This window comes from Pseudophryne corroboree, chromosome 2 (genome assembly GCF_028390025.1).
Source record: "Pseudophryne corroboree isolate aPseCor3 chromosome 2, aPseCor3.hap2, whole genome shotgun sequence".
NCBI lineage: Eukaryota > Metazoa > Chordata > Amphibia > Anura > Myobatrachidae > Pseudophryne > Pseudophryne corroboree.
In genome coordinates, this window is record NC_086445.1 from 36,118,672 (window position 1) to 36,138,561 (window position 19,890).

Sequence of the window (19,890 nt, forward strand, 5' to 3'; positions counted from 1 at the left end):
ACTCCTATAGCGGGGACAGGTTTGGGGTGAAAAGAGTGTCAGTGAGACACTTCCATCTTCTGGAGACGTGGGTGAGAAAGAACAATAAAATACACAAAATAAGCAGTGTGGAAAACAGACTGGGTAAATGCGGGTATGAGATGACCTGAGGGAAAGGACGCAATCACATTCACATGTGTGGTCAATGGATAAATGACAATAGGATTGAAACTAATCCACAGTACACAGAGGAAGCTACAAAAACAAAACAGAATGAATAAATAGGAGACATCAGAGAACATCTACAGGTGTAGTACAAAAAAATATAAGTGTATCTCAAAAGTTGGCCGTGAGCTATCCTGGAATTGAGAAATGGAAGGCTAAGACAGCGTGGGTTGAACAGTAAGAGATCAAGGGTGTACCAGTAACAAAGCCAACCAGTTAAATTAGAAAACGTCAGAACTGTACAAACATAAAACTGGAGAAAGATCAAGTTACAACTTTCATAACAACAGTCAAGCCTTGGACCAATCTTGGGATGGTGTCGCCGGAATATTTCTGGAACTTCGTCTAGGAGACCAAACAACTTTAGTAGATCATAGCCTTGGGTAGCGTGAGTTGTGCCGTTTCTAGTAACCAGGAGCTGACAAGGGAAGCCCCACGTATATTTGATAGAGTGGGTTTGCAGAGTTTTAGTGACATTTAGAAGATCCCGCCGTTTCTTACGTGTCGACGAGGCTGGGTCTTGGAACATTTGAAGTTGGGAACCCTAGTAGGAGACAGTTGAAAGTCCTCTGACATGATCTGCTCTTTCACGTTAAAATAATGGAAGCAGAGAATGACGTCCCGTGGAGGCTGAGTAGGTGGTGGTTTGGTATGGAGGGCTCTGTGAGCTCGATCTAGATGTAGGAGGTCAGTGGAAATATCAGGAACTAGGTGGAGAAACAGGCCCCCTAGGTAGACAGGTAAAGAGTCAGCAGTCTCTGATTCCGGAATATTACGTTTGCGGAAATTGTTTCGCCGATTGCGATTTTCAATGTCCTCAAGGTGGTCCTGATAGTACTCCAGGTAGGCACATAGGTGGTCATTCCGAGTTGATCGCAGCAGCAATTTTGTTAGCAGTTGGGCAAAACCATGTGCACTGCAGGGGGGGCAGATATAACATGTGCAGAGAGAGTTAGATTTGGGTGGGTTGTGTTCAAACTGGAATTTAGATTTCAGGGTAAGAATAAAGCAGCCAGTATTTACCATGCACAGAAACAAAATAACCCACCCAAATCTAACTCTCTCTGCACATGTTATATCTGCCCCCCCTGCAGTGCACATGGTTTTGCCCAACTGCTAAAAAATTTCCTGCTGCGATCAACTCGGAATTACCCCCATAGATCAGTAAATTCCTGGTTCATGACACTCTGGTATTGGCAGATTTCATCCACCTTTTGCTCAAGGGTGTCCGTTCTGGAGCTAAGATCAGCAAGTTCAGACTTGAAATCTGCCAGGGCCGACCTCCTCTCTGATCGAATCGTTTTAGTAACTATAGAGATCACATCATTAGCTGTTAGTGGGGCATCCGCAGAAGGCACGCTAGCCATGTCTGAGACAATTGTTTTGGGAGAGAACCAGCTTTTTCCCATGCTCTGATAATACTGGGTTTGGATGGAGCAGGGGCCTTTCAGTGCTTTTGGGGCATATCGTGCACAGGACCATGCACCAGGGCAGATAAGTTTGAGTATAGCATGACTAAATAAATAGAAAGGGGCTTCCCTCAATAAGTAAGTAGAGTAGTCACGGTCACATGTACACAATCACGGGCGATAAAAATAGACATTAGCAATATAGATGTGCCATTTGGACCCTCGTGGGACTCAGGTCATCTCAGGAGTCAGGAAGTAAACATCACAGTCTGAGATGGGATGAGCACATTTAGTAAGTAAACATTATCTGAGGTATGGTGCACAGCATATGACGTAGATGATAGAGGTGTGTGGATGACTTTATCCAGCAGTGTCCAGCATCAGCCGGTGAGCCAGCCAGACCCCGGGAACCTTTGTACAGATGGAGCGCACCCTGGTGTCTCAGCAGTGGAGGGCACCACTGCAGTTCCACACCGGGACAGAGTGCAGAGTCTGTGGAAAGGTATCAGCTATACCAAGTGAGCGGGTCTGTACAACAACTGGGCACCAGAGATTGGACCCTGGATCTGTGACCCTGTCTCCCCCAGCCTGAGGCTCTTGAGGCCATAAGATGTGCTGCCAACCAACAGTTAGCCGTTGGTGTAGCAGAGGAGACTAGTGGAGAGGCACGCTGGGCACAGCTAACACTGGGAGAGAGGCAAGTATAGGCTGGGAACAGGTGCTGCCAAGCAGCCACTCACCAGCACTATGAAGCAGCCAGGAGACAGCCTGCAGCGTCTCGGGACCTCCGGAGGGGGTGAGCAGCTCCAAAGAGGCCAGGGGAGAGAGTTTCTCCAAGTCTAAGGGAGGAAAGGCGATGCCGCCGTGCTCCGCGCCAGCCGCCACTTCTTCCCGGGTCGGAAGCGCCACCCAAGGCAGTGGCTGCACTCGGGCGTGTAGGCCGAAACCCGCAGAAACACTACAAGAGTGTCCCCCGGCTCCGCGGTCCTCACACACCGGCAGGCAGGGAACTCTGGAGACCCTCCGCAGCACGGGAGCACCGGGTCCAAGAGTGGAAAGAGGTGTTTTAGTAGGCTGGCGGCCGGGAGCTCACCAGTGCTGCGTCCACTCAATATGCAGGTTAGGCCACGCCCCCATGGTGCAGTTTTGTCAGGCATAACAGGATGGTACCATCAGGATAAGGTGTGGTTCCAGCAGTCACTTCAGCATAAATATTCACAATATGCGCGGTCTGCTTCCGGTTAAACACTGCTGTCACCTCTAGTGACCGGCCAACTTATTCAGCATCTGTCTCCCCGCCCCCAACACAATATCAGATATTTATGCTTCCTCTCAAGCACTAACTACTTAAACCAAATATCAATCACTCCCATGTCCTCCACCTGTGATCATGTGTTCTGTATACAGAGAAGTGTGAGAAATGAACCCTAGACAACAACAAAAGTGGCCGCGCTGTGTGTCAGCAGTTATGTGAAAACAGAGAGCACAATGTGTATGAAAGGTTTATATATTTAATATCATAAAAAACAATTGATTAATAAAATTGAGTGCACACCTATATCTGTGTCAGGTGATGAATCAAAGTTCAGCCATATAATCAAAAGTGGCTATCCAAGATAATACTTCCTATTCCACAGTGCAAAAAAGAGATGTGAGAATGAATGAGCGCAGTTCCAGATAGTATGCTCTATCATTCACCGGATAGATAATAATACATATAGTACCTCTCCAGAAAGGGCTGGTATGTATTAGCCGAGCGTCCCCGGCTAATGAGTCCTGCGTTGCCCACTGTACTGCACAGATGAGAGGAATTATCGGGTGCCCGGTGTTGAACACCTGCCGCTGTAGAGGAGTGTATGGCAGTCTCGTGTTTCCATGGTGGCTGCCCGGCAGAAGGTAACAAGCCGCAGCGGTAAGATGAAAAGCGGCTTCTTGTGATGGTAAGCCGGTGAGAGCTGATGAGGATACAGCGGTGTGAATTGCACAGGGATAGATCACCTGGACCAGGTGTGCAGAAGGCGGAGTCCTGACGCGTTTCGTCATGGTCACGTGACTTTATCACCACGGAAACACGAGACTGCCATACACTCCTCTACAGCGGCAGGTGTTCAACACCGGGCACCTATCTGGAACTGCGCTCATTCATTCTCACATCTCTTTTTTGCACTGTGGAATAGGAAGTATTATCTTGGATAGCCACTTCTGATTATATGGCTGAACTTTGATTCATCACCTGACACAGATATAGGTGTGCACTCAATTTTATTAATCAATTGTTTTTTATGATATTAAATATATAAACCTTTCATACACGTTGTGCTCTCTGTTTTCACATAACTGCTGACACACAGCGCGGCCACTTTTGTTGTTGTCTAGAATTCATATCCATCCTCACATAGTGGTTGTGGCAAGCGCAGTGTCTCAGGAGTTCTTTTATATTGTTGTTATAGTTTACATATTCATATATTTGCGCGAGGCGCTGTACAAGTAGTTTTTTCTGTTGTTCTGAGAAATGAACCCTGTCTGCAGCATGAGCGGTCAGACTCCCAGATAAAGTCTTAGTCTCTGCCTTAATGGTCTTTGACCAAACTGCCCTTTTTGCCCCAGTTATGTTATATATATGGGAGAGAAGAGCAGTTTATTTCAGTGCTATAAAATTAAAAGATACTGAGACAGTTGTACATCACAGCCGCCATCTTTACCATGCAGTGAGAGATGTCTCTCTATTCTGATGTCACCGCGCCGCACACAGAACACCACGTTGTTTCTCCAGTTGTACAGACAATAGTCTCTGCCACCACCAGGCACCCTGCACTGGCAACCGTTAACTACTTGGTGTGTGTGTGTGTATACCTGCTGCAGCACCTCTTTGCTGAGTCCTCATAACTGCTGCCTAGTAATCAGAGCAATATACACAGCACAGGACAGGCGGGGGATGGCTGAGTGTTAGGTCTTATCTGTAGGTACCAGAGGTACAGCAGGTGCAGGCGTCTTGCCTGGGCGAGTAGTGTCACATGGGGCATTTCTGCCATTGTCTATACACTTACACAAGTTACTATGTGGTAATTGTGGCCACTGTTCCTGTAACATGTCCAGGCTGAGTCAGTGTGTGACCTACATGTAACCTTGTACTCGGTGGCAGGCGGTGGTCTCCTCATTACTCAGTAGGGAAGTCCTCACCTCCCCACTGACTGTACATAGAATCACTATACTTACTGTAATGTAATGTTCTGTATCCATTCCCCGCAGGTGGGTGCAGCTCTAGAACTCCGGCAGACCCCTGTGAGACCCCTCTGTACTCTCCGGGCTGTATAGAGGAAGAGAACAGGACTGTGACACAGGAATATCAGGTAGAGGAACCTGCTCTGACCTCTCCTCCTCGCACATCCGCTCCTCACATTGCAGGATATTGTGTTATTCCCATGTCCCCGCCCTGTGTGTGTCCTATAGAGATGTCCCGTGTAACGTGTGGGTGGGACACGTATGTGACACATGTTCTTGTATGACAGGATGAGTCGGGACACGTGATATATCACCGGCAGTGTAAGGAAGAGGCCGTTCCTGCTGAGATCAGCCCAGGTGAGAGAGACGCAGATGCTCTGGGGGTATAATATTGCTGTATGGGGAGAAATATTTATACAGAGGGAGCCACGCTAATCATGACTCCGTCTGTGTCGCTGCGTTCCTGCAGAGGTGCGCCTACAGCAGCATCTGGGGTGCGCATGCGACGCTCACACGCAATGGGAGCATCTCTGTGCACTCCCGTACCGTGGCAAGGCGCCGTTATCGCTTAGTCACGCAGGGAATGCACATTTGCGATGGAGCCAGATCAGATGAGTGGAGCTCCATCTGTATTACTGGAAATAAGGCTTATATGTTTATTTACCCTGTACCTGGCCTATATCAGGGCTGGTCAAACCGGTCCTCGAGATCTATCAACAGTTCATGTTTTCCAGGCCTCCTGGAAGTCTGTAGAATTGTCAGTTAGGAATAAATGCAGCACATCTTAATTCGTAATGACTACACCTGAGCACCAGCTAGGTGGTCTGGAAAATGTGAACTGTTGCTAGATCTCTAGGACTGCTTTGGCCAGCCCTGGCCTATATTGTCTTCAACTGTAAGTTGCTGTTTTCCTGTTTTGATTATTTGTTTATGTACTCTGTAATTGGGCGCTGTGGAACCCTTGTGGCGCCATATAAATAAAGGATGATAGTAATAATAATAATAATAATAATATGTTACATTACATGAAAAAATAGGATTTTAATTACCTACCGGTAAATCCTTTTCTCGTAGTCCGTAGAGGATGCTGGGGTCCACATTAGTACCATGGGGTATAGACGGGTCCACCAGGAGCCATTGGCACTTTAAGAGTTTGAGTGTGGGCTGGCTCCTCCCTTTATGCCCCTCCTACCAGACTCAGTCTAGAAACTGTGCCCGAGGAGACGGACATCTTCGAGAGAAGGATTTTACACAGATAGTGGCGAGATTCATACCAGCTCACACACAAGGCAAACCAAGCTAACTAGCTTGAAACATCAGCAACGGTGGAACAATATTAGTTACCAAGTAACGAAACAGTACTTACCAAGAACGAAGCAGTACTGAACAAGGTAACCACTGCAGGATCACAAAGCGCTGGGCGAGCGCCAGCATCCTCTATGGACTACGAGAAAAGGATTTACCGGTAGGTAATTAAAATCCTATTTTCTCTTACGTCCTAGAGGATGCTGGGGTCCACATTAGTACCATGGGTATGTACCAAAGCTCCCAGTATGGGAGGGAGAGCGCGGAGGCTCCTGCAGAACTGATTGACCAAACTTCAGGTCCTCAGAGGCCAAAGCATCCAACTTGTAGAACTTTGCGAACGTGTTCAACCCCGACCAAGTAGCCACTAGGCATAGTTGTAAAGCCAAGACACCACGGACAGCCGCCCATCAAGAACCCACCTTACGAGTAGAGTGGGCCTTAACAGACGTAGGATACGGCAGGCCTGCCGTTGAATACGCATGCCAGATAGCGAACCTGATCCAGCGAGAGATCGTCTGCTTAGAAGCAGGACACCCAATTTTCTTGGGATCATACAGGACAAACAGAGAGTCCGATTTTCTGTCACGAGCCGTCCTCTTCCATAGATTTTCAGAGCCCTTACAACATACAAGGACTTTGATAAAATGGAGTAGTCAGTAACCACTGGCACCACAATAAATTGATATGAAATGCCGACACAACCTTCGGAAGGAACTGCGGACGAGTCCGGAGTAGGGAAGCATTTTTTCAATCCCAGGTTATTGGGATTGAAAAATGGCCAATCCCGGGATTCCCGGGTTACCCGGGATTGTCTTTTAGCTATGTGGCCTCACCCCACCCCACACCGCCCACCCCGCACACATAATTCACCATATACCGGGGGTGGGCGTGTGGGGAACAACCTCTGATCTTTCCTGGCGGATGCCTGCAGCAGCTTACGGTGTAGCGTGACCTCTCACGCTGCGCTGGGGGTCCGGAAGGAGGAAGCTGGGCAGCGTCTGAGCTCAACGCTAATCCCTCAATCCCCGGGATTGGAGCTTCCAATCTCGGGATTGAATCCTGGCCATTTTTGGCCCTAAATCCCGGGATCCCGCTGATCCCGATCCCGGGATTGGCCACCATAGTCCGGAGCTCAGCTCTATCTTCATGGAAGATCAAGTATGGGCTTTTACATGACAAAGTCCCTAACTCCGACACACAACTAGCAGAAGTCAAGGCCAACAAAGTGACAGCCTTCCACGTGAGAAACTTGACTTCAACCTCCTATAGAGACTGGAGGAACTGCAACACCACGGTAAGATCCCAGGGCGCCGTAGGTGGCACAAAGGGAGGCTGGATGTACAGAACTCCCTTCACAAAGGTCTGAACCTCAGGGAGGGCAGCCAACTGTTTCTGGAACAAAATGGATAGTGCTGAAATCTGGACCTTTACGGTAAGTCTTGATAAGCGAACAGCCCCTGCTGCAACAGGTCCTCCAGAAGAGGAAGAGGCCTCGGCTCTTCTAGCAATAGATCCAGAAGATCCGCATACCAAGCCCTTCTTGGCCAGTCCGGAGCAATGGGGATTGCCTGAACTTTTGTTCTTCTTATGAGTTTTAGAACTCTTTGAGTGGAAGTGGAGGAAACACGACTGGAACACTGGAACCGACTGGAACACCCACGGAGTCACTAGGGCGTCCACCGCCATGGCTTGTGGGTCCCTCGACCTGGAACAATACCGCCGAAGCTTCTTGCTGAGACAAGAGGCCATCATGTCTATTTGAGGTACACCCCAAAGATCTGTTACCACCATGAACACCTCCGGATGGAGTCCCCACTCCCCTGGATGGAGATAGTGTCTGTTGAGGAAGTCCGCTTCCCAGTTGTCTACTCCCGGAATGAAGATTGCTGACAGCGCCAATGCGTGTTTTTCTGCGCAGAGGATGATTCTTGTTACCTCTGACATAACAGCTCTGCTCTTCATTCCGCCCTGTCGGTTTAGGTTACATTGTCCGACAGCACTTGAGAGGCCCGATTTCTCAGAAGATGGGCCGCTTGGAGAAGCCCGTTGTAGATGGCTCTTAGTTCCAGAATGTTTATCGGCAGGCCGGCTTCCAGACTTGACCACCTTCCTTGGAAGGTTTCCCCTTGAGTGACTGCGCCCAAGCCCCGGACACTTGCATCCGTGGTTAGAAGGATCCAGTCCTGAATCCCAAATCTGCGCCCTCCAGAAGGTGAGGCAATAGCAGCCACGAGATGAGTGAGATCCTTGCCTTTGGCGACAGACGTATTCTCTGGTGCATGTGTAGATGAGATCCCGACCATTTGTCCAGGAGATCCAGTTGGAAGGACCGAGCATGAAATCTCCCGTACTGCTGAGCCTCGTAAGAGGCCACCATCTTTCCAAGAAGGCGGCTGCACTGATGAACTGACACCCGGGCTGGCTTCAGGACATCCCGGACCATTGTTTGTATCACCAATGCTTTTTCCTATGGAAGAAACACCCTCTGCACTTCCGTGTCAAGGATCATTCCCAGAAATGACAACCTCCTGGTCGGTTCCAATTGTGATTTTGGAAGATTCAGGATCCAACCATGTTCTCCGAGAAGCTGGGTCGTGAGAGCTATAGACTGTAACAGCTTCTCCTTGGACGATGCCTTTATCAGCAGATGGTCCAGGCATGGAATTATGTTCACCCCCTGTCTGCGGAGTAGAACCATAATTTCCGCCATCACCTTGGTGAATACCCTCGGTGCTGTGGAGAGGCCGAATGGCAGGGCCTGGAATTGAAAATGACAGTCCACCAGTGCAAATCGGAGATAAGCTTGATGCAGCGGCAAAATCGGAATGTGGAGGTACGCATCCTTGATATCCAGGGATACCAGGAATTCCCCCTACTCCAGACCTGATATCACCGCCCTTAGAGACTCCAATTTGAACTTGAACTCCCTCAGAAAGGGGTTTAGTGATTTTAAGTTCAGAATGGCCCTGACCGAACCATCCGGTTTCGGTACCGCAGAAGGTTCGAATAGTAACCCTTGTTTTACATCTGGGGAGGAACTGGTACAATAACCTGTGCCTCCACCAACTTCTGGATGGCTCCCTGTAGGGTAGCCCTGTCTGCCGGCAAAGCTGGCAAGCCTGATTTGAAGAACCGGTGAGGAGGGAGATCTGGAAACTCCAGCCGGTACCCCTGGGACACAATATCTTGAACCCAGGGATCCAGGCCGGACGACACCCAGACGTGATTGAAATGTCTGAGTCTCGCCCCCACTGGCCCTACCTCCAGGCCGCGCGGTCCACCGTCATGCTGAGGAAGCAGGCTTATGTTCCTGGGAACCTGCAGCAGCAGGTTTCTTGGATTTTGGTCGACCTCCTCTAAAGAAGGTGTTGAACGGTTTGACCTTTCTTGTTTTAGCAACCCGAAAGGACTGTGATGTAGCCAAAGAAAAAGGTTTCTTCGTAGCTTGTGCAGCTGAGGGGAGAAAAGGTGACTTACCCGCTGTAGCCGTGGAGATCCACGCATCCAACGCTTCCCCAAAGACAGCCTGACCTGTGTAGGGTAGGGTCTCCACACCTCTCCTGGATTCAGCGTCGGCAGACCACTGGCGCAGCCATAGGCCTAGTCGAGCGGAGACAGACATGGAAGATATTCCTGCAGCCACTGAATCCAGGTCTTTCATGGATCATACCACCTTATATCCTGCAGAATCCTGAATGTTACGTAAAAACAATTCATCCTCATGTAATGTGCCTAACCACTTTACTATAGCTTTGGAAATCCGTGCACAGGCAATAATAGGACGTAGTATCGCGCCTGAAGCCGTATAAATGGATTTGAGCGTAGTATCAATTTTGCGATCAGCCGGCTCCTTTAAGGCGGTAGATCCTGGGACAGGTAAAATCACCTTTTTTCGAGAGTCTGGATACAGATGCGTACACTATGGGTGGGTTTTCTCATTTCTTTCTATCCTCCTCAGGGAAGGGGAAAGCAACCAGAACTCTTCTAGGGATCTGGAATTTTTTCTCTGGGTTTTCCCATGCTTTTTAAAAAATAGCATTTAATTCTTTGGACGCAGGGAAGGTTAGCTAGGCTTTCTTATTATCAGTGAAGTAAGCCTCCTCAACATGCTCAGGTGTTGTATCAGCAATATTCAACACATCCCTGATAGCCTCTATCATCAACTGCACCCCTTTAGCAAGAGATGCGGCCCCCCTGAGCACATCCTCATCTGCCGTGTCAGAATCGGTATCCGTGTCATCTTACATAATCTGGACAAGGGCACGATTGTGGGAACCTACAGAGGGGGGCCCTGAGGTAACAGAACCAGACCAAACTGCCATAGAGGCCTGTAAAACCTGAGTTGCAGATTCGTTTTGTGCAACCCTAGTAGAAATCTGAGAAATCATAGATTTGATAGAGGATAACCATTCAGGCTCCCTTGCTGGTATCTGCGCCAAAACAGTGCAATCCTGATTACATGGAATCAGATCATCCCCAGAGGACATATCCTCTGCAGCATATGACACACTCTGGACATAGCTAAATGGAGACCCCACACACACACACACACACACACACACACACACACACACACACACACACACACACACACACACACGTATGGAGACGCATGGCTTCTAACGGGGCGGACTGAGTCTCCAGACTTAGTACACAGTATCCAGACTGGCATTGCAGCTTAAAAGGGGGCTTACTCCATTTTACGCACTTAGACACATAAATTCAGTATAAAGAAGAGTGGGAAGACCGTGCGCCATTGCTGGGGCGGGGCTTCACTATGAGCGGATCCAGCAGCTCACAGGTGCCATTTTACATCACTGTAGCAACACAGACGCTGACTGCAGTGACGCGCACCTCCTCCGGAGAGCCTCCATATTACCTCAGCGGTACCAGGGGGTCATAGCAGGGGGGAGCAATATACTAGTGTACTAAGTCCCTAATCTAGGTACCTAGTCTGTGACCAGGCTAAGCTTGGCTTTAGCGATAAGGGCGCAGTGTGCTGGTTCTATTCTCTCTCTGTGTCTCTTGTGAAGGGCTCTTTGTGGGGTAATTGTGCTCTTAACCTTTTCCTGTGTGTGTGCTGTTACTGCTGCATTATGTCAGGCAAAGAGTGTGTATCATGCAAGGCACAGTGTTCCTTTTCTCCAGGGGGTTCACTAGTGTGTACTCAGTATAGTATCCCTTCTCAGGCTAGTGAGACAGAGCCAACATGGCTGCACTCCATTCGGGGTATGATCTCCACCATCTCTACTAAATTATTTCGTAATGAGAAGGAGACGCAATACTTAAGCAGTCTATGACTGAGTTTATGCAAAAGGATTCAGTGCTCAGACCAGCGTCTCAATCCTCTACCATTTGTCTGCAAAAACGTACTTTGGCCCATATCCTGCATTCTGATAATGAAGGGTCAGAAATGGAGGAAGATGAGGTGGACATAGAGATAGGGGAGGGTACTCTGTCGCCAGGTGTTGAGGCTTTCATAGACTCTATCAGGGAAGTCCTAAATATTCCTGATAAAGTGACAGAGGTGTGTGAGGAATCTTTCTTTAATGTGAAGAAAAAATCCTCAGCCACTTCTCCTGTGTCAACAAAAGAACCTGTTTGAAGAACCGTGGGTTAATTCAGATAAGAAATTTCAAAATTCCTAGGCAGGTTATTATCATCTTTTCTTTTTCCTCCTGAGGATAGCAAAAAATGGGAAAATCCACCGATAGTGGATGCGTCAGTCTCCAGGCTCTCACGTAAAATAGTATTACCTGTTCCTGGTGCAGCCTCCCTAAAGGTTACAGCTGATTGTAAGATTGAGACTACACTCAAGTCTTTGTATACAACTGCAGGGGTGGCCCAGAGACCCACTAGAGCATGTGGGTGGATTACGCGAGCCATTGCTAAATGGTATGGTCATTTAATTGAGGGGTTAGACACCTTACTTAAAGAGGAAATTGTTTTACTCCTGCAACACATACAGTACTCTGCGAATTTTAAGGTTGAAGCCATTAAGGAGATAGGCTTGCTTAATGCACGCACCACAGCTATGGCAGTGTCGGCATGCAGGGGATTATGGCTACTGCTGACGCGGACTCCAAAAAAGGCGTGAAAGGCCTGCCTTTCACAGGGGAGGCCTTATTTGGCAAAGAACTCGATAAGTGGATTTCACAAGCACTGTGGGTAAATCCACCTATCTACCTTCTGCAGCTTCGCCAACTAGGAAGGCATACTCAGGACCCAATTTACAGTCCTTTTGGACTGCAAAGTTTTGGGGCAAGGCCAGAGGTTCTTCTGCCGCTGCCAGAGGTGCTAGAGGTAAACCATGCAAACCAGCAGCTGCTGGTCCTCAGGAACAGAGCTCCGGCTCTGTCTCTTCAAAGTCTTCCACATGACGGTGGGCCGCGATGCCTGGGAGACAGGCAGGTGGGAGTTCTTCAGTCACACCTGGACAAAATCTTGCCAGGATCCCTGGGTCATAGACCTTATAGCCCAGGGTTACAGGCTGGAGATCCAGGATCTCCCACCTCACATATTCTTCAAATCAGGCTTACCAGTTTCACAAGAAGCAAGACTAACCTTACAAGAACCCATTCAAAAACTGTTACAGACCCAGGTCATTGTTCCAGTTCCACCTCATCTACAAAACAAGGGATACTATTCCAGCTTGTTTGTAGTTCCGAAGCCAGACGGTTCGGTTAGACTGATTCTGAATCTCAAGTCATTGAACCCATACTTACGAGTGTTCAAGTTCAAGATGGAGTCTCTGAGAGTGGTGATCTCAGGTCTGGAAGAGGGGGAATTCCTAGCGTCTCTGGATATCAAGGATTTGTGCCTTCACATTCCGATCTGGCCACCTCATCAGGCTTATCTACGGTTTGCACTGCAGGACTGCCACTACCAGTTTCAGTTTCAGGCCCTGCTATTTGGTCTTTCCACGGCACCGAGGGTGTTCACCAAAGTGATGGCAGAGATGATGATGCTACTCCGCAAACAGGGAGTGAACGTAATTCCTTACCTGGATGATCTTCTGATAAAGGCTGCATCCTGGGTGCAGTTGTTGGAGAACATTGGTCTCACGATCAGATTACTCCTGGATAATGGGTGGATTCTGAACCTGCCATAATCTCACCTAGAACCAACGCAGAAGCTTCAGTTCCTGGGAATGATACTGGACACAGAGTCTCAGAAAGTGTTCTTTCCCTTGGAAAAGGCAATGGTAATCCAGTCGATGGTTCGGGCTGCCTTGAAGCTGACCTGAATCTAGTACATCTGTTTATCCACCTTCTGAGGAAAATGGTGGCTTCTTACGAGGCAATTCAGTAAGGAAGGTTTCATGCGAGGCCTTTCCAGCTGGATCTGTTAGACAAATGGTCCGGATCGCATCTTCACGTGCATCAGAGGATTCGTCTGTCGCCAAAAGCCAAGATCTCCCTCCTGTGGTTTCTACAAACTTCTCACCTAGTGGAGGGTCGAAGGTTCAGGATTCAGAATTGGATTCTATTAACCACAGACGCAAGCCTCGGAGGTTAGGGTGCAGTCACCCAGGGGGTGCAGTTTCAAGGAAGGTGGTCAAGTCAGGAAGTCATCCTTCCAATAAACATCCTAGAGCTCAGGGCTATCTACAACACCCTTCTGCAGGCCTCCTCTCTTCTTCAGAATCAGGCCATTCAAGTTCAATCATTGTCGGCGATCTTCATTCCGGGAGTAGACAACTGGGAAGCAGATTTCCTCAGCAGACACGACCTTCACCCGGGGGAATGGGGCCTCCACCCGGAGGTGTTTTCCGGTGGTTAACACGTCGGTGGGGGTATCCACAAATTAACATGATGGCCTCTCGACTCAACAAGAAGCACAAGTGGTATTGTTCCAGGTCGAGGGACCCACAGGCTGTAGCAATAGATGCCCTGACAACTCCATGGGTCTACTAAAAAGGTTACCATAAGAAAATGGTACTGGACTCTCCTATTTTAGGGGCACTCATGTATCCACATAGATATAGCCCATATAGTATTGAACAAAAATATAAAAGTTAACTTTTATTATAAATGTTAATAAAATGGAGTGTATTCACTCTTAGGTTTAAAAGGCGAAATATTGACAAAGCACATTTACTAACATACAACAAAAATATATTAAAATTGTACAGGTTTTTATGCTGGGCCTCGGCCCTATATGATTATATAGATCATGTTGGACATTAGATTGGCTTGTCCGCAAGATGATAGGGATAGGTAAGGCCTTGAGGTGTGTTTCTGGGTTCTGCTATCCCGTATCTGCTCCAGCATAGAATACGGGCTGAGAGACCCCTGCTAGCACCAGCCAATGTAGCTCTAGAGTAATATCAGGGTTTGTAGGTGTGTCCCAATGTCTTCTACTTTTGTCTGCGCTGACACATGGTCATCAGTAATAGATTAGAACTGGGTAGTACCAGACTAATTATTATAAGACTGCTCAAGATTCTGTGCGGCTAGTCCGCAATCCCTATTTCAAACTCCATGGGTCTACCAGCTGGTGTACTTGTTTCCTCCAATTCCTCTGATCCCAAGAGTTCTCAAAAGAATAAAAAGGGAAAAAGGGAAATAGTTCAAGCAATTCTGATTGCTCCGGACTGGCCATGAAGTGCCTGGTATGCAGATCTTCTCGAGATGCTAATCAAAGATCCGTGGCCTCTGCCTCTTCGAGAGGATCTTCTGCAACATGGCCCGTTCGTTTATCAAAACTTACCATGGCTATGTTTGACGGCTGATTCTAGCCAGGAGAGGAATTCCTGACAAGGTCATCCCAACTATGATCCAAAGCCAGGAAGGGGGTAACGTCAAAACTTTACCATCGTACCTGGAAGAAATATGTCTCTTGGTGTGAGAGCAGACAATATTCTATGGTGGAATTTCATCTGGGACGTTTCCTGCTTTTTCTGCAGTTGGGAGTTGATGTGGGCCTACGCCTAGGCTCGATAAAAGTTCAGATTTCGTCCTTATCTATTTTCTTTCAGAAACAATTGACTTCTCTCCCTGAGGTCCAGATGTTCCTGAAGGGTGTTCTTCATATCCAACCTACCTTTATGCCTCCCACGGCACCTTGGGATCTCAATTTGGTTTGGCAATTCCTTCAATCGGACTGTTTTGATCCGTTACAGAAGGTAGACGTAAATTCTTACGTGGAAGACTGCCATGCTGTTGGCCTTGGCATTAGCAAGGCGCGTATCGGAGCTGGGGGCGTTGTCTCACAAGAGCCCCTACTTGATTTTCCATGAGGACAGAGCTGAACTCAGGATTCATTGGCAATTCCTTCCTGAGGTGGTGTCGGCGTTTCACATCAACCAGCCAATTGTGGTTCCGGTTCTGACTGACACATCTGCTACTTCGAAGTTCTTGGACGTTGTCAGGGCTTTGTATGTAAAGCCAACAGACTCGCTGTTCGTTCTATATGATGCCAACAAGATTGGCTGTCCTGCTTTAAAGCATTCAATTGCACGCTGGATCAGGCTCACTATCCAGCATGCTTATTCCACGGCCGGTTTGCGGATTCCAAAATCTGTACAGGCCCACTCTACTAGGTCGGTGGGTTCCTCTTGGGCGGCTGCCCGGGGTGTCTCGGCATTACAGCTCTGCCGAGCAGCTACTTGGTCGGGTTCAAACACGTTTGCCAAGTTTTACAAGTGCGATACCTTGGCCTCTGAGGACCTTCAGTTTGGTCAGTCAGTTCTGCAGGAACCTCAGCACTCTCCCACCCAGTTTGGGAGCTTTGGTACGTCCCCATGGTACTAAATGGATTCTCAGTATCCCCTAGGATGTTAGAATGTTAGAGAAAATAGGATTTTAATTACCTACCGGTAAATCCTTTTCTCGTAGTCCGTAGGGGATACTGGGCGCCCGCCCGCTGCTTTGTTCTTCCGGCACGGTTGCTTGTTTAACTGTTGTTTGGTTCAGATGTTGCTGTTCCGGTTTTCAGGTTTGGTTAGCCTGGCTTTCCTCTTGTTCTGGTTGTGCTGGTTTGAAATCTCACCACTTTCCTTATCTATTTCCTTCTCTCAAAGTATGTCCGTCTCCTCGGGCACAGTTTCCTAGACTGAGTCTGGTAGGAGGAGCATAAAGGGAGGAGCCAGCACACATTATCAAACTTCTATAGTGCTCATGGCCCCAAGTGGACCCGTCAATACCCCATGGTACTAAATGGATTCCCAGTATCTTCTACGGACTACGAGAAAAGTAATTACCGGTAGGTAATTAAAATCCTATTTTCTGCCTCCCACCACTGCTAACAGTTCCACTACATCCGGCTGTTACATTCAGAGATTCTGTTAGAATTAGTGCTTAAATAGAAACATATAGTGTCTGTTGCATTTACACCTGTCAGGAGAGGATTTCTCCTGCACACGCTGACACTCCGAAATAAGTTACTTCAGTATTCCATGCTTGTACTGGTATCTGGATGAAAGGTCGACACCAAATGATCAACATGGTTCAAATGGTCAGTCGACATGAGGTTTTTTTTTTTTTGTCTTATCATGTTGGCTCCTCTCGGTGATCAGAAAAGCCTACGGTTTTCTGGTACGGGCCTACCAACATCACACTTATTCCAGGTACTACCTCCGGCCATCACAACATGAGGCTTCAGTGGAACAAGTCTGTTGTGCAGCTTTCGGGGCCTCTGTCCACACGGTTTTAGCATTTTCAGGTTTTGTTCTCCGGCACACCCACTTTAGGCATACATTTCTCCAGTCAGGCAGCCTGAGTGTTCACTCCCCTGGGGGTAGCTATTGAACATCCCTTGGTCCAGTGACCCCAGCCTTGCTGAAAGAAAAAGGATTATTTTTGGCCACTTACCATTGATTCCATTTCTCTGAAGCAGGCTGGAGAACACTGCATTGCAAGAGCGTAGCTACCATAGGTGCAGGGAGTGCAGCTGCTATGGGGCCCAGAGCTGAGAGGGGCCCACCTTCCCGGTCACAGTTACATGTGTTATATACAAGGGTGTACCTTCCATAACTGCAGGCAGTGCAGCTGCTATGGGGCCCAGAGCTGAGAGGGGCCACCTTCCCTGTCACAGTCACATGTGTTATATACAGGGTGTAGCTACCATAGATGCAGGCAGTGCAGCTGCTATGGGGACCAGAGCTGAGAGAGGCCACCTTCCCTGTCACAGTTGCATGTGTTATATACAGGGTGTAGCTACCATAGGTGCAGGCAGTACAGCTGCTATGGGGCCAGAGCTGAGAGGGGCCACCTTCCCGGTCACAGTTACATGTGTTATATACAGGGTGTAGCTACCATAGGTGCAGGGAGTACAGCTGCTATGGGGACCAGAGCTGAGAGAGGCCACCTTCCCTGTCACAGTTACATGTGTTATATACAGGGTGTAGCTACCATAGGTGCAGGGAGTGCAGCTGCTGTGGGGCCAGAGCTGAGAGGGGCCACCTTCCCGGTCACAGTTGCATGTGTTATATACAGGGTGTAGCTACCATAGGTGCAGGGAGTGCAGCTGCTATGGGGCCCAGATCTGAGAGGGGCCACCTTCCTTGTCACAGTTACATGTGTTATATACATTTTTCGCATTGGGTGGTACGTAGGGGTCCTTTCAAAGTTTTCCTTGGGGCCTGCGTTGTATCTAGGTATGCCCCAGGACCTGCTTATTGAAATGTGGTATAAAATGAACTGGGGGGCATTTTAATGTTATAATGAACCGGTGCACTGTAATGAGGCACGATATGAATGGGGAGCACTATATACTGTATATCATAATGTGAATTGGGGGTACTGTGCGGCATAATATGTACTGGCAGCTTTGAAATGTGACATAGGGTGAACTTAAGCACTACTGCGATTCATAAAAGAAACTAGGGCACTACTATGGGGTATAACATTAAATAAGGCTCTACTATGGTTCAGAAAATGAACTAGGGCACTATTATAGAGCATAAAATTAACAACTGCTGCAGAGAAGTGTCTCTCTAGAAGCATTGGGACGGGGGGTTCTTCAAAATGTTGCTATGGGGCCCACAAAGTTCTGGCTATGCCCCTGCTGCATTCCCTCCCTCAGACTTAGTCGTGGATGGTTTGGTACTTGACCGTCTTTTTTAATTGTTCTAATAGTCTCACTGGGTTACTTCTACTCCTTTCCGGACTCTTTTAAAGAAGTGCGGGAATTCTGGCTGGGGTTGCAGGGGATAGGAGCTTACTTTTTAAAGCTAGAGTGTAATTTAGGTGCCAGCTCCAGTCCCAACCTGCAATCCTCTTTTTTGCCACTGATAGAATTTATATATTTTATGGGAGCCTTGGATCGAGGTGTATGGGTTGAATATTGAGCCTTCAGTCCCAACATATGAGGATTCGCAACTTAATCTTCAGTCATACTGTACCTGTGATTCTGTTCATTGATTAAGAGGACACAAAATCTGTATTCCTCAATACTCTAATTGAATATTATATACAGGTTTGAGCTGAATATTAATCCATTTTGTAATAGCAGTAGTATTACATTGTTTTAACCTCTATATTTCACTGTATCAGATCCAATAAATGGGCTATTTTATGTAATTAACAATAAAAGTGAAGTTTTAAGTATTAGTTTGTATGCCTACCACATACAACCCGTTACTCTTCTTGCTCCTATCTAGTATGTTACGTTACATACATGGGAGGGAAGAGCAGCTTATCTCAGTGTATAACATGGAACACATGACAAGATACTGAGACAGTTGTACATCACAGCCGCCATCTTTACCATGCAGTGACACGTCTCTTCATTCTGATGTCACCGCGCCGCACACAGAGGTTTGGGAACCTGGTGACCCCAACTGGGCACCTTCTGTATAACCAGCCGCACTGACTGCTGGGGGGGCCCTCTATACCTGAGATTATTCCCAGCTCTGCAGGTCTCCAGGGAGTCTCTGACATTTGCATATTCATTAACTTTATAATAATTGTAATTAATAATATTAAATCCACGGGGGCGTGGCCACGGCGGCAGAGGACTAGGCAGCAGGATCGAGGAGCTCCCTGGATAATTAATCCTGTAACAATCCTGGGGCCCCGATCCTGCTCTCCTCTGGACTAATCTCCTGCCTGGCGGTGCTGGGGAGGCGGTGGAGTGTGTGTGCGAGCGCTCCCGGCTCGCGTCGGCGGCCGCCCGGACTCCGGGCCTAGGCCGCAGCTCAGTCCCCGGCCTCGATTTTGAAGCTCCGCCGGGCGCGTGCGCGCGCGCACACGATCGAGCGCCCGAGGCGGACGCGGCGTCCAGCGGCACAGGAAAGGAGCGGCACCCCACTCCTGCACCCTCAGGGCCACATCCTGATACCCTGAAGGCTGGTGCAGAGAGGGAAGGAGGGGGAAATCCTTGTGCTGGGCGGCCATTTTACCTGCAGCTCCCTGAGGCACTGAACACAGCAAGGTGCAGTGTGGGTGAAGACTGCACTGGGCTGGAGGATTGATACTGTCCCAGCTGCCCTGCCTCCAACTGCTTATACTGCTGGAATACCACACACTGGACATATTTATTTATACCATTGGACCCCCCAGGTCCCCCTTCTCCCTTCTCCCTTCATTACAACATCTGGCTATCCCAGTGACTGGCGTGCTGCTGTTACTGCATTTACCATCCACTGTTATACTTTTGACACTGAATAACGGGACTCTCATTACTGCTGGACCCCCACAAGATGGTGAGGGGCGGCCAGAGTGCGGCCGCGGCTAAATTGGAGAAGTTTGCCCGACAGCCTACATCTCAGTCGACGCAGTCATCTCCTAAGCCTTCCCCCCCT

General features: G+C 48.4%; 1 protein-coding gene across 5 annotated transcripts in view; it reads left to right on the forward strand.

Annotated features, from left to right (window-relative positions):
• Nucleotides 1-19,890, forward strand: part of LOC134995815 (oocyte zinc finger protein XlCOF7.1-like) — a 96,109-nt gene that overhangs the window by 28,322 nt on the left and 47,897 nt on the right. For all 5 annotated transcript variants that reach the window (XM_063951134.1, XM_063951137.1, XM_063951142.1 and 2 more), the window contains 2 exons: nucleotides 4,863-4,963; nucleotides 5,123-5,192. In XM_063951134.1, the coding sequence (XP_063807204.1) occupies nucleotides 4,863-4,963; nucleotides 5,123-5,192 (171 nt within the window). The remainder of the gene's footprint in view (nucleotides 1-4,862; nucleotides 4,964-5,122; nucleotides 5,193-19,890) is intronic.